This window comes from Cardiocondyla obscurior, linkage group LG02 (genome assembly GCF_019399895.1).
Source record: "Cardiocondyla obscurior isolate alpha-2009 linkage group LG02, Cobs3.1, whole genome shotgun sequence".
NCBI lineage: Eukaryota > Metazoa > Arthropoda > Insecta > Hymenoptera > Formicidae > Cardiocondyla > Cardiocondyla obscurior.
This window is the reverse complement of record NC_091865.1, coordinates 389,582-403,734: the sequence shown is the minus strand read 5'-3', so window position 1 is coordinate 403,734 and position 14,153 is coordinate 389,582. Positions and strand designations below refer to the sequence as shown.

Here is a 14,153-nt window from a genome sequence, read left to right as displayed (position 1 = left end):
TGGGAATTATTCGATTTAGATGACTAACAGGTGTTGCTATCAAACGGCATCTGATAATAAAATAATATTTGCGATTACGTGAATTCACACTTTCAATTAAAGCTAATCTCTAGATTAGATTTTCTAATTCCGATTGGAATGTTAGCGAAAAAACCCAGTGTCCACGTCCGCTTTTAATATTAAACCCTGCAATGTATTTATACTTTTTTAATTTAATAATACCAATTAATTTAATAAAATTTCAATAATTTAACGTTGGAAATAACTAAATAATTAACCTGTCATTATAATAAACTGTTACTTTAGCAACGTATTAATCAGACCACAATAATTTTGTTTATTCCCTCATCACCAATTAACTCTGCTGCACAAGTCTTTCTATATACAATTATAAATTACAAAATAATTTCGTAACATATATACATATATATGTATATATATATTGAGAGAGAGAGAGAAAGAAAAAGAGACTAATTTTTTTTATTGGACTTGCAACAATTTTTCTCCGTTGAAACGTGAATCAGGTGTAACGGATCGTTCATATGTTCCTCTGCTCGTATTCTCGACATCGATACGTTACAAGCTCGGCCGATGCACGCGGAAGTAACGAGGCGCACTTGCACCATATCCTTCCTCGCGCCAATCATCTCGGTTATTTGAATCGCATCCGCGTAATTATCGACGTATCCACGCGAGCCAGCCGTCATCGATCGATGACACAGATTGGTCGAAGTTACCGTCGGCACATTAAGCGTATCGGTTCGTTTCCGACCGTTTGGCCGAGCACAATCGGGCGCGTCCACCTCTCCGTTGCGAGCAAGCATTTTCGATACATCGATCATTGGGTTTTTTCGTCTCGGTACGCCCGACGCAACACCACGACACGTGCAGAGCTGATAGTACAACGTAACCATCGGCGAAATACTAACCCGACGTAACCTGAACGGCGGCGGCGACGCGTACATGCGTGAGCGCGTCACATGCCATCGGCATCGCTAATTGCGCCACTCATTAAGGATCCTCCAATTTACACAACGCTCGTTACGATTAGTAGCGTGGACTGATGTATATTTTAAGTGTCGTATATATCTCTAGTACTCGGCGTTAACGGAGCGTCCCTCCCTCGGCGCGACGACGGTCAATTAACGATACGACGGGCAGGCGATCTGAATGCGCTCGATTGCTGAATTCAATTTATCACTCGTCCTCGCTCTCTCGAACAACAAATTACTTTTCCACGTCGATGAACGGTGGAACGATGATTATTCATGCGTCGCTCGGACACTCACGTCGCCTACCTCTTTTTCTCACGCGCGAATGCGCTTACGCGAACCTAATGAATTAATATGAGCTCTCCGCACCCGTCGAAGGTAAGCACAAACGTCGCTCGATCGCCAGATCGATCTCGGGCTTGTCGTCGCGTTTCCGAACAAGATAATGAAATAATCGGCTAGCGAGGTTTGTGAGATATTCTTTCCTTCATTATCCGGCAATACCACGGATTACTTACTCGGGCATAATTAATTATTTAATTAGAAACTGTACATAATTAGGCCAGGAAACTCAGTCGGTTAAACGAAAAGGATATTAAGATTTTACTACTCGATGGCGAGCGTCGTCATTCACGCGAGTTCTCTCATATTCTGAAAGTGCGTGTGTAGAGCAAGTATGTAGGATTAGAGTGGCGGCGTGTGTTACCGTGCGTTTAAATTATTACTATCCAAGCTCGCTCGCTCGCTCGCACGTTCTATCGCTCGTCTTGTGCGTTTCCAAGTACGGCACGCTATTTCACCCGCGCGCGAGATTATTCCTCCTAATTATTTTAATTGCTCACGCTTGTGGGACATGTTGCGAAGGCCCAGCGGGCGTAGTCCGAGGCGAAAACCCACGCAATATGAGACATGATTATCTCTGAAACAGATATCATCCGTGGATACGTTCTAACCGCGTTATTTTAACATTATACACCTTGGATAATTAAACCCCGGGAGAACCAAACGGTGGAGTTTCTCTTTTTTCTTTTTTTTATATAAAACAGCTGTCTATCGTGCGTTAGAACTCGTTAGTGCATCGATAAATGCACGAGGAACAGTTGTACGAATAGAAGATGGAACGTAAAAGCGTAGTACCCCGTTATAATATTGTTCACGACAGTCGAGAAGATCCGTCTAAAATAATACACGATAATAAAGGCGCGTAGTAGACATAACAATACTCTTTGAAAATGATAAAGTTTCAATTGTATCAATATGACGCTGTCTTTACTGTGCACGTCGCCTTAAAAAACCAACGATAATGCAGGAGAAATATTTTTCCTTTGGCTTTCCGCGCGCGTCCGACCTGTATTTTATCGTGTGGAATATCGCGGGGAATGCCCCCTTCGAGAGCAGTTTATGCATCCCAGCCGATTCTCACGGCGATCGCGAACGCGAGCGCAAACCCGCCGCGTAATGAAACGCTCGGATTGATGTAATAACGTTTTTCCGTTCCTTGTCGTTGCACGTCGACAGATCGATTCGGCAGAGGCAATCGCCGACGGCGTATTATTTTTCCGCGCGCTCTCGTTCGCCGCGACGCGAAAGGATAAGCGATCCCGGCGTCGCGAACGCGGTATCGTCGGTGTGAATGGGCTGCCGCCGATCCCCCGGGATCCGTGAAACATTTTTCGCCGGCGGCTCATAAATATCGGGCGCGTCCTCACCCTTACGTTCCTTCCTTCCTTCCGGCATCGCGTCGTTCCTCTTCCGGGCCAACCGAACGCGGCTACACAAAAGGGAAGCTCGCGCGCGCGGCTTAAAGGGCGATTCTTCGTCGACGGCGTCCCTCGACAGCGACTCGATTCATGGCAGACCGTAGAAGTCCCGCGATCCACGGAGTTTAAGACTTCTTCGTGCGATTGTCGGATCAGCGGAATGAAAAGCGTCTTTCCCTACTCCACGGAATAAATACCGCGGCTATTCACTGCGTACAGACTTTATATTCCGGGATTTGGCGGTGTGTATTATAGTTATCGCTCTCGTTATTTCCATTCACTCCCGTCGAATACCGAAGAGTTTCACCGTGAGATAGTCCTATCTCGCGGAAAATACGCTGTCATTACCCCGTCGTAATTATCGGGATCATAAGGTACCTGACAAGCTAAAGCGCTGACGATAGTTGAAGTATCGCGCAGTAAGGTGGATCAGTAATTTACGTTGGAAAGCACTTGCGTTTTTGACGTAGTTCCTCTTATAAATTAATCGGATCATTTGATAAAGCGCACCGGTCGAATCCAATTCCGGATGTTAATCTCGCTGCAATTCTGCAGAGTCACAAACTCGTTTAGAATCAGGTAATAATTAAGTATTCGCAGTTACGAAGTAAACTCATTATTAATCGAATTTTATTCAAATTTATAGTTTAACGAAGTAAGTCTCTTTGCGTGTAATAGAAGAGGTAGATAGATTTGACGATTGTTAATTTCGAAATGCTCGTACGATTTAATCGCTTGCATCTACGTGTCATTTCCAAAAGCAGAGTCTTTCTTTCTACTCAAAGGAGCATGTTTCCTTTTACTAATTCGTCTCTAATTCCGCTAATTTTGCAATGAGCATTACCGTTGAAACTATAATTTGACAATTTGCCCACTTAATTTCGCAAAATTATTTCCCATTCGTTCATTAGTGTGTTTCGGTGCGACTCAAAGCTCTTTCGCGGCCTAATACGTCTCGCCTCTTTCTCGCGGGAGTTACCGGCTTTTCCCTTTACAAGACTACGGGAGGGCCGCCGTGCGCTGGTCGTGTAATGAGATGCCGAGACAGTGCCTCGCAGTCGTTTACATCGAGACTCGGCAAAGTTTTCGAAAGGAGTTGGCGACCTCGACTAAGAAGGAACCGTCCTGGGTTTCATGGCCGGCAAGACGTGACGACCAGTCTACGTCTTTCGTCGGCGAGGCGCATAATTATTAAGAAGAAAAAAAAAAGAAAGAAAGGTACAAACGAGTAAAGGATCTCCCGAGAACTTGATCCGTAGCTTTGAATTACGTTCGCGAGGGTGCTTCTACGAAATATCGTCCAGCTGCGTACAGTATACACATACGTTCTACACATTTACATAGATATATATGGAGGATAGAATATAACGGGAACTGATTGCAAAGTCACGTTGAATTCTACTGCAAACTTGAACGAAAATCAGAAATATTCCTTTTCAATTTTCCATTAGCTATTTATAATCCCTTATGCTTAAAGTTATATCTGTCGTATATCATACCATTCTGCACTAGATTATGGAATTAAATTTGCATTTTTAGAGTTCTATTTTCCCTTTTTTTTTCTTTCTCTCTCTCTCTCTTTTTTTACTTAAAGTTTCAAAAATAAATTTAAGCGTATATTTTAAAATGTGGATAAATACAAAGATAGTAACATTAGTAAAGTTTAAAATAAAAAATTGAGTAAAATTATGTGTTATTGCATGTGTAACAAATATGCAAATATAACAGGAAATAATTAAAAATATTATAAATAAATTCACAATACGTTAGCATTAAACGACGTTTATGTATTGTGAAGGCGTATTAATCAAATTTAATATATGTATAACGATTTTTGTAATTACATTCTCTCAGTTGAAAATATAAATGATAATAATATATATTATTGCGTTTTAAATAAAAATGTATATTTCGCAATTCCGAAATTGCTTTGTATTGTTATATTAATTAATTAGTATGAAATTACAATTTGCAACTTGTACAAGGTAATAATGTTACTTTAGTTGTTCACCACGCGCTCTCGTTATCATTCAAAGGACGTCCATTTATTTCATTAAGTAATACAACTGTAACACTTATTACGTCGATAAATGCCGTGCACCGCCAAAATTTCAAATAATTATGTATAACTTACGATGAGATTGCGATAAAACTGGCACTGTAAATAAAATTATGCAATTCTGCAAAATTTGCATATCTACCTAAACTAGTAACGAAATTATTCCCAAGCTCGTTTTTCTTTCAAATAGCAAATGACGTGGAAAGTGTGACGCGTGGATAACTTCCTTAAATTATATAACTAAAATGTCCACGCAGTTTCACCTCAGGCTTATCCAAAGTTAGACGAAAGAGTATTCTTCGGTGAAATCTAGATACGAAAGTTCGCGCCGCAAATGGAAGGAATGTCATGACTTTTAGAAGAATGTGCTACCTGTCGACAATAGTCTGCAAATGCAACAGATGCCATCTGCTTTCGCAACAACGGAAATAAGATACTACGGTCAACCAGCCAGATCGAGAAGAACTATCATTAAAATTTGATAACTACAATACCGGCTCGCATCATTAATTCTAATTAGTTTCATTTATTAATTTCCTTTCAAAACCTGTTAATTTTACAAAATTTCGCTTCTTCGAACGATTGTACATATCTTGACTAATCCGAAAAGTTTCTAGAGTCATTCGTTATCCGCGGATATAGTTTCTCTCCCTTTTTCTACCACGCGACGCCGAATGATTATACGATGGCTTCCACCAAGCATCTCCGACTTTCAACAACTCCTAAAAACATTTCTTCGCAGAAGTTTGCCGTGATAAACTTGCCGACATAGCTGGAGCCCATTGGATTCAGCGAGTTGGGAGAAAGGCTGTCGAGACTATCAGAAAGAAAGAGAGAAAAAGAGAGAAAGGGAGCGAGTTCGAGAGATAGAAAGAGAGAGAGTGAGAATGAGAGAGAAAGGAAGGGAGTAACGCTACGAACGAGGGCTAATAACCTGGGAAGTTAATTACGGCTGTAAACTGCGAAGGGGTTGTTTGACTACCCCATCGTACTGAGGGTGGCTGACATAAGGTGGCCTCGTTGCCACTGACCAAGCCCGCCTACGTCGCGTCGGTCCTTCGAAACGATCGCACATCGTGAAAAGCTTCCTCACGGTGAGAATTGACTTAATACCGCCTCGTCGCGTCGGTCGTTGAAAATTACGCTGCAAATAAAACTCGCGTAACACAAACTCACTTTAATTAGGTGATAGAAGCGCGAACGCGGCGGAAATTGGTTCTCGTCACGAAAAGACTCGGTTGTGAGAGAGTATAATTTTTTAAATTGGAAAACGATCCTGTTTTGATTTTCTTTTATCATTTTTATTGCAATATTTGTTCTACAAATTTATTACAGTGAGGTGTTTGCGTTAAAAAAAAAAAATCATACAGACCTCAGTAAGAGAAACGGCAATAAAATAAAATATTAATAAAAATATATTAATGTGTTTTGTATTTTTAATTATAATATTCGTCGAAAATTACTAAATTTTTCATCCTCAAACACTCAAGTATGATAAGATTCGTCGAGTGAAAATGAAGGGTTTATGTAACCCAACACATTTCCCCGGGGTATGCTAATATGCTAGTGGAAAGGTTGATAAATAATATCATGAGACCAGAAATTTTGATAAACTTGAGAGCCAACGAAAGTTAACAATGGGAATAGCGCCGCTAATAAGAATGATGTATCATCTCAACGAAATTGTCTTTATCGTCCGCCCGGATAATGAATGAATTAAGTTGGCCGTAAGCCATGAAGAAAATTACCCGTATAAATAACACTCAGAGACAAAACTTCACGGCCGCGGTAGCCGTATGAGAATTCTTGCTGACGGTAATATTTCCCGGCCATCTCACTGCATTCGTAACCGTAAATTATTCCGCAAAACACAACGTTTTTACCGGTTACGTTCTTTAAAATCTGGGCTTTTAATCCGTGACCAATTTACACGTTGTCGCTATATTACTTCTCTTACGCATTACTCGCGCTGTTCCGACTCGTTGATTTAACATTTTTATCTGGCTAAAATTTATCTGATTTCGCACGATCTATAAAAATACTCACATAAACGCAATAATATAAAATTGCATCTCACCGTTTTAAAGAAAATTTATTAAAAGAAAAAAAAATGTATGTATGTTTCATCGCGTTATTGACTAAAATAGAATCAGATTATTCAACAAAGAGAGATCATTGAATAAAGAGCCTCTTCATCTTTTTTACTAGGCTTATTAGCCCTTTGCATGCAAATTTTTTCATCCTTTCACTGGCATCCGTGAATGAAGCTATGGTTATGTTAATGAGAAAAATACATTTATTTCTTTCATTGAAAGCTCTAACGCACGCTTCATATCAAACGCGAACACTATGACAGAATATATCAGAGGAATGCAAAGAACGACGCAATGCGAGTTGCCTTTCTCGGAGTGTTTCAAAGTACCTAATGCTGCCGAGAGAGCAAAGGGGCGTAAAAAATTATTTCCATCAAGACTTTTTTTCATCTGTCAGACGATTTTGTAGAAAGACGTGTGAATCGTCTAAGTGATATATTCATTCATTTATTACGTAAGTTAAATAGTAAGATAATTTATAGATTACGTGATACTGTTAGACATCGCATAAAATATGTAAGTTAATTAGCAAAATTTGTTATAAAGTATAATATGTAATGGATGTTATAATATTAGATTCCACATAAAATATGCAAGTTAAATAGTAAAATTATTTATAGATCACGCGATATCGGTGGACTCCACATAAAATATGCAAATCTATTTTAATTCAAGTGCCCTTGACACCACATACACGTTGTTTCCTCTACTTGATTTATTCGCTATCTATCAAGTAGCGAATAAAAATATGGAAAAGCAGTAAAGCATTGTAAGCCTGTCGCGGATAATAATATCATTTTCGCATCCGATGTACAATAAATTACTTCGCAATCTCGATTTACTTTCTTTTTTCTTTTTTTTTTTTTCTCTTTGCCGGTGAATTGTTCTCCTCCCTATTGTATCGAGACTCTCACCGCGTTCTTTATAGTAAAGCTTCCCGAAGAATGTTGAACGATGGCACTTTATCATATTATGAGAGGAAGTTTATTTCAAAAAGTATCGCCATTGAATTTTAAAGGTAGGAGCAAAATTTTCGTACCGTACTGGAATACTAGGCGCACGTACAGAGTGATGAAAAATAGCCTCTAACTAAAAGGGGGAAAAAAAGAAAGGGTCCTGCAACTATGTCAACGTTATTTCGCGGTAATGGCAAATTTATTCCCGACGGAAAGCTTGACGCTCGCGCAAAGATTAAATTGACCCTCGTGGCGATGCTGTATGAAAAAAGTAAGGAACGCGGGTGGGGAACCACCTGTATAATTAGGCATAGGTCGCGATAGCAGTTACGAGGCCAACACGCATAAACGCCTTGCGCACGCGAGATGGTGCGGGTCTGAATGTTTGCCATTTTTCAAGTGGTAGCGGATCGAAAAAAAATCTTATCGGCCGGCTACAAGACGACGTTACGCGCGGCACTAAAGCGCGAGGTCGCCGCTTTTCGCGGGAAAACCGCAAATCTCTTCCTGTCAGAGAGCATGTTATAATAGCACGCGGGTCATGTAATTCTGCGAATTTGTAAGTACAGTTGCAGCTAAATCGATTCTCGTAAAGGTGTGTATATAGTTAGCGAACGAACATCGAACGCGAACGTTCACAAACAAATCAATCACTGCATAAATAACACACCGACGACACACATCGCCGACGAATGTTCCGCGGTCGGTCTGTTAGTTTGGTGTTCGTTCGCTAACCGTATATACACTTTTACATGAATTGAATGACGAGACGAATCAGTGAATTCCGTCGCTAGAAATTTTTATAATATCTGCGCTCGGGGCATTGTCAAATTTTTAATTTTTTTTTTTTGTGCGAGATAGAATAATAAATATCACACCGCGAAACGTATGGCAAACGTGAAATGTTTTGTGAAATTATATCGATTATTTGCAGCCAAGTTCAAGCAGTGATTATTTTCGCAAATATCTGTGTCAACGTGTTTTTATACGTCTATATGGAGTATAGCTAATAGATAATAGCAGTGGAATAATTTCACATCGAATGCACAATTGCAATAATTATTACATATTGCGATAAAAGTAGTAATACAATGCAACCGATTGTGCATAAAATCATGGATATCACTACTTGATATAAACGGCAGAGCAAACAATGCAGGTATCGTTATCAGTTAATAATTTTCACGATTAAACTTAAACAAGTTTATCAGTTGATAATGTTAGTTAAAAAAAAAAATTTTTTTTATACTTTTATTGCCTCATATAAAAGCAGTCGGAGTAAACAGTCAAAGCCAAACTAACATAATGCTTCGCTCGTGTATTATTGTTGTGACGACGTTGGCCGTTGTGGCCAGTAAAAATCTGGTTCAGAGTGCAGGTAAGGACTGGTACAAAAACAGTCTAGTGTATCAAATCTATCCAAGAAGTTTCATGGACAGTAATGAAGACGGTGTAGGAGATTTGAACGGTATCACAAGCAAATTAGAACACATCGCGGACATCGGAGCTGACGCGTTGTGGATGTCACCAATTTTTACTAGTCCACAGAAAGATTTCGGCTACGACATTGCTAATTTTACTGATATTCACGACGAATATGGTACCCTAGATGATTTTGACAAGCTTGTACAGAAAGCCAACTCTTTAGGATTAAAAGTGATTCTTGATTTTGTACCGAATCACAGCTCCGACGATCATCCGTGGTTCAACAAAAGTATCCACAGGGAAAAACCTTACGATGAATTTTACGTTTGGCGTGACGCGCGATCTTATGATAAAGACGAGCCGTTACCACCAAATAATTGGTTGAGCGTTTTCGGAGGTTCCGCCTGGAAATGGAATTGCAAAAGGGAGCAGTTTTATTTGCATCAATTCGTTGAAGGACAACCGGATCTTAATTACCGTAGCCCTGCTTTACGAAAAGAAATGGAAAACGTAATAACTTTTTGGTTGGACCGAGGTGTGGAAGGCTTCCGTATTGACGCTATCAATCATATGTACGAAGATGAAAGATTTCTCGACGAGCCGCTAAGTAACATACCTGGATTACCTGACGACGACTACGATTACCTAGATCACATTTATTCGAAAAATCTTGAGGAAACTTACGAGGTTCTCAAGTCTTGGAGGGAGTTAATGAATAATCATCCAAAGAATCCTGACACAAAAATGATCCTGACCGAGGCTTATACCGACTTCGATCTCACTATGAAATATTATATATCGGGCTCAACGGTACCATTTAATTTTATGTTTATGGGTGATCTGCATAATAAATCCAGTGCGGCAGATCATAAGCATTTAATCGATCGTTGGATAGAAAATGTACCTAATGGTACGGAATATGTTGCAAATTGGGTGGTGGGAAATCACGACAATCATCGCGCAGCTTCCAGATTCGGTGAAAAACGAGCCGATCAACTTAATATGATAGCGACAATTTTGCCAGGCGTGAGTGTAGTTTACAACGGCGACGAGATCGGTATGCTCGACAGAAATTTCACGTACAACGAAACCGTAGATCCAGCTGGATGCCTTGCTGGACCCGACAGGTATTGTCGCAAAAAAAAAAAAATTGAAACACAATTAATTGTCGTGTAATAATTAGATCGCGTGTAAAATATATAATTTTTTTTTTTTCAGATATCATCTAAAATCACGAGATCCAGAAAGAACGCCTTTCCAATGGAACAGCGAGATTAATGCTGGCTTTTCTACTCATAACGAAACGTGGCTCCCAGTAAACGATAATTACAAATTCTTGAATTTGGAAGCGCAAAAAAACCAAGATTGGTCTCATTATAAAGTGTTCAAATCTTTGATAAAATTGAAGAAGAAACCCGTTATCGAGCAAGGCTCTTTGGAAGTTGAATTGTTCTGTTTTGATTGCTGTATCTCCGAAAACGTTCTAGGGATAGTACGGCGATACGGAAAATCCGTCGTGGCGCTCATAGTGAACTTCAACGACAACATCGATGTCACCATAGATGTAACTAACTGGTTGAATATTCCGGAGCAGTTGACCGTCTATGCACCTAGTGTGCACTCTAAACTACGTCCAAGAACGGAGATCAATATGGGTTCCGTCACTCTGCCCGGCGCGGCCTCCGTCGTGTTCGCCACACGAGATTTGTTTGATTAAATTATTACTTTTCTTACGAATAATTTCTTATGAAAATCAAATTATTATTAATCGTAAAAAAAATCATTTCAATGGCATTTCAAATCAATGTAATTAGTACCGTTCTGTATATCTACAAATTATTATATTTTTATTTGACAAAATAAATTTAATTTTAGCCGGAATAAAAATAATTTCTTGTTGCTTTCTACATGTAATGTACTTAATTAGACTGATGTTAATTCAAGGCACATATCGATATTCATTAAATTTTTTAATTCAATTGCTTCTTGTTATTTTAATAATTGTCTTTATAAGAATTGCAGTAACTTTTTATTAAATACAATAAACATTTTTAATAAAAATGTGACAATTTTTTTTCATATTATTAAATTTATAAGTGGAAAGCTATTATCAGTATTTCAATGTTATCGTGCAGAACGTAACTTATCGTTATCAGTAATTTTTAAGTGAAATTATTTACCAATAATTTATCAAATAAAAATCATATTCCAATAACTCGATTTTTGTTAAAACTTAAATAAAATTTTTTATGTGTAAATGTTTATTTTAAATACTTATTTGTACAATTACATCAATCGTTTTGACCTATATATGTCTTTAGCTCAACGTTGATTGTTCTAATAATTGACGTGTCTATTCGAGGAATTTCAAAGACAGTGACGGAGATCGCATAGGGGATTTAAAACCTATCACATTAGAACGTATCGCGGACATTGGAGCAAATGTACACGATTGTCACTAATCTACGCTATTTCGTAGTTTGAATTTAGATTTGACATCGCTAATTATATTGCTGTCGACAAAGATTACAGTATTTTAGCTGACAAACTCGTGGAGAAGGCGAAGTCTCTCGAACTGAAAGTAATCCTCAACTTCGCGCTAACTTAACCGCAGGTCCCACGAACGCAAACAGTTAACAAAAAAAAATCCAACGGATCAAGCCATACGACGAATACTATACTTGACGCGATAGCGAACGGTACGAGGAAACCACCAAACAACCGGATGAGGATCGTCCTCCAAGGCTCCGTTTGAGAATGGAACTCGGTACGGAAACAATATCATTTGCATCAGTTCAACGTTACCCAAGCAGATCCCGACTCTCATTGCGACGTGACATTTGAATACCTCAATTTAAATTCTAGCGTTATTTCCATTAACAATGTTCGAAAATAATTTTTAATTCAATAAACTTCCAAAAGAAATTTTATTTGTATTTAAAATATAAATTTGATAAAAAAGAAACTTCTACTGCTTATTACGATATTTGTTTAATTTCAATATCATCGTATCTCAATATTATTTCAGATGTTATCCGAAGCCGTGACGCGACCAGAAAGGACGCTTTTTCAATGAGACATTAGTACGAGTGCCGGCTTTTCTAGTAATGAATATACCTGGCTTCCAGCGAACATTAATTGCGGGACTAAAATTTGCCGGTGCAAAAAGCCGCGGCCGTGTCGCATTACAGTGTATTCAAAATCTTTGTCGTGTTTGAAAAGGAAGCCCTGTTATTAAGCGAGACTCTCCGGACAGACCGCGTTGGTCACCGAGGAAATCCTAGAAATGGTACAGCGACACGATGCACCCGTCGTGGCGCTTATGGTTAACTTCGTCGACACGCCGGTCACCGTGGACGCTAGACTCCGAATGAATATTCTACAGCAGTTGATAGTCTATGCACCTAGCGCGCATTCCGAGATGCCGACAGGATCGCGCGTCGATACGACTTGCATCACTATGCCCGGTTCGGGCCTCTGTTGTGCTCACCGTAGCAGATTTGGTTTAAACTCCTGTCTGTGTTCGCGGATAACTGTCCGTTAACACGAAGTTTCAGACTTATGTATGCAATACGCATAAGTCACTTATAAAGTCCACGTTAGAAGTTTGTTTTATGCGAATTCCGATTGCTAATATTCTACAGACGGAAATACGTTTTGTAACAATTACCCGTGAATAATTAACTCACGTTGATTTACTAATAAGCGAACGTATTTGATTTTATATTAATATAATATTTTTGTTTTAGCGGAATAATATTCAAAAAGCTGACTCGCGTTTGTTATATTTTTTAACGCTGCATTTAATTTTTTAAATGTAGTAATAATTGTACTTTAAAAAAAAAATGTATTGTTAATGAAAAAAGGGAAAAATTACAACGTGTATTAAATCGCGTCACAGGTTTCATGATAACATTTGATTTTGTGGTTGCTGCAGCTCACGGCGACGTGAGAATGATCTTTCAATAAATATTAATAAATATTAACCTTTGACAAATGGTGACGGTACTTTATTCAACCCGCATTTACATTGCAACTTTCGAACATTGTTTGTTGTTTACATCTACACGAATAAACCAATAGCAAATGCCGAATATTATTTTATTACTGGAAAATCTCTCGAAAATCCGAATGCAAATTCGTTTTGTTGTTCACCAAATATAACAAGACAAGCAGAATTTGGACATCTGTCTGATTTACGATATTATTTAAAGCGGATTAATAAAATACATTCCTAAATTCTGTGAAAAGGATTAAAAATCTAATTTTCGAAACGCACATCAAAAAATAAAAAAATAAAATTTTTCTTTAACATATCTGTCACTAATATTTCTCAGACAAATCTTTGTAAATGCGTATCGAAATATTCATTTCTTATTAATCAACATATTTGAAATTTATCTCGAATGCGTATATAAAATCCTCCCTTTCGAGTAACCAAAGTCTATGTGCTCAACCGAGAGATGCGACTGATGTACACTTACATATTTTTCGTTACCTATACTAAAACGGAAATAGGAAAGCAGAATATGGAGGAGAAAATAGATTTACGACAGGAAAGCCGATAGTTTCGATCAGCTAAGGTAGCTAAGACGCTACGCGGCGAGAGGCGGACTTGCACGCATGTCCTCGTACGCTGTGTTCACATGAGTAGTTGGGAAAATTCTCGAGTTTTCATGCCGACAGCCGGCACTATGTACCGGCGCGCAGCACCAATCACGCTGAGTGCACATTCTTCAACCTTCTCTGTCTCGGAGTCTTCTCGCCGCCGTTCTCTCGTCCCCGAGACAGGTAGAAGAGATGCACCACTTTCGTTCTACGGCGGTTTCGTTTGTATATCGCGCATGTATTACGTGCATGTGCCAGCA

At 38.9% G+C, this 14,153-nt stretch overlaps 2 protein-coding genes across 3 annotated transcripts in view; one reads left to right on the top strand and one right to left on the bottom strand.

The window, feature by feature from the left end:
• LOC139113344 (protein artichoke) overlaps nt 1-14,153 on the bottom strand; it is a 138,007-nt gene that overhangs the window by 29,860 nt on the left and 93,994 nt on the right. The window lies entirely within an intron of this gene.
• On the top strand, nt 9,123-11,543 carry Hbg2 (alpha-glucosidase). The gene is made up of 2 exons (XM_070674487.1): nt 9,123-10,412; nt 10,504-11,543. The coding sequence occupies exons 1-2, from the start codon at nt 9,166-9,168 to the stop codon at nt 11,000-11,002; spliced, it is 1,746 nt and encodes a 581-aa protein (XP_070530588.1). The 5' UTR covers nt 9,123-9,165; the 3' UTR covers nt 11,003-11,543.

Excerpts from the sequence above, each read along its gene's own strand:
- Hbg2 (XM_070674487.1), top strand. The coding sequence starts at position 9,166 with ATGCTTCGCTCGTGTATTATTGTTGTGACGACGTTGGCCGTTGTGGCC. Across the intron at positions 10,413-10,503 it reads TGCCTTGCTGGACCCGACAG|ATATCATCTAAAATCACGAG; the intron begins GTATTGTCGCAA and ends TTTTTTTTTCAG.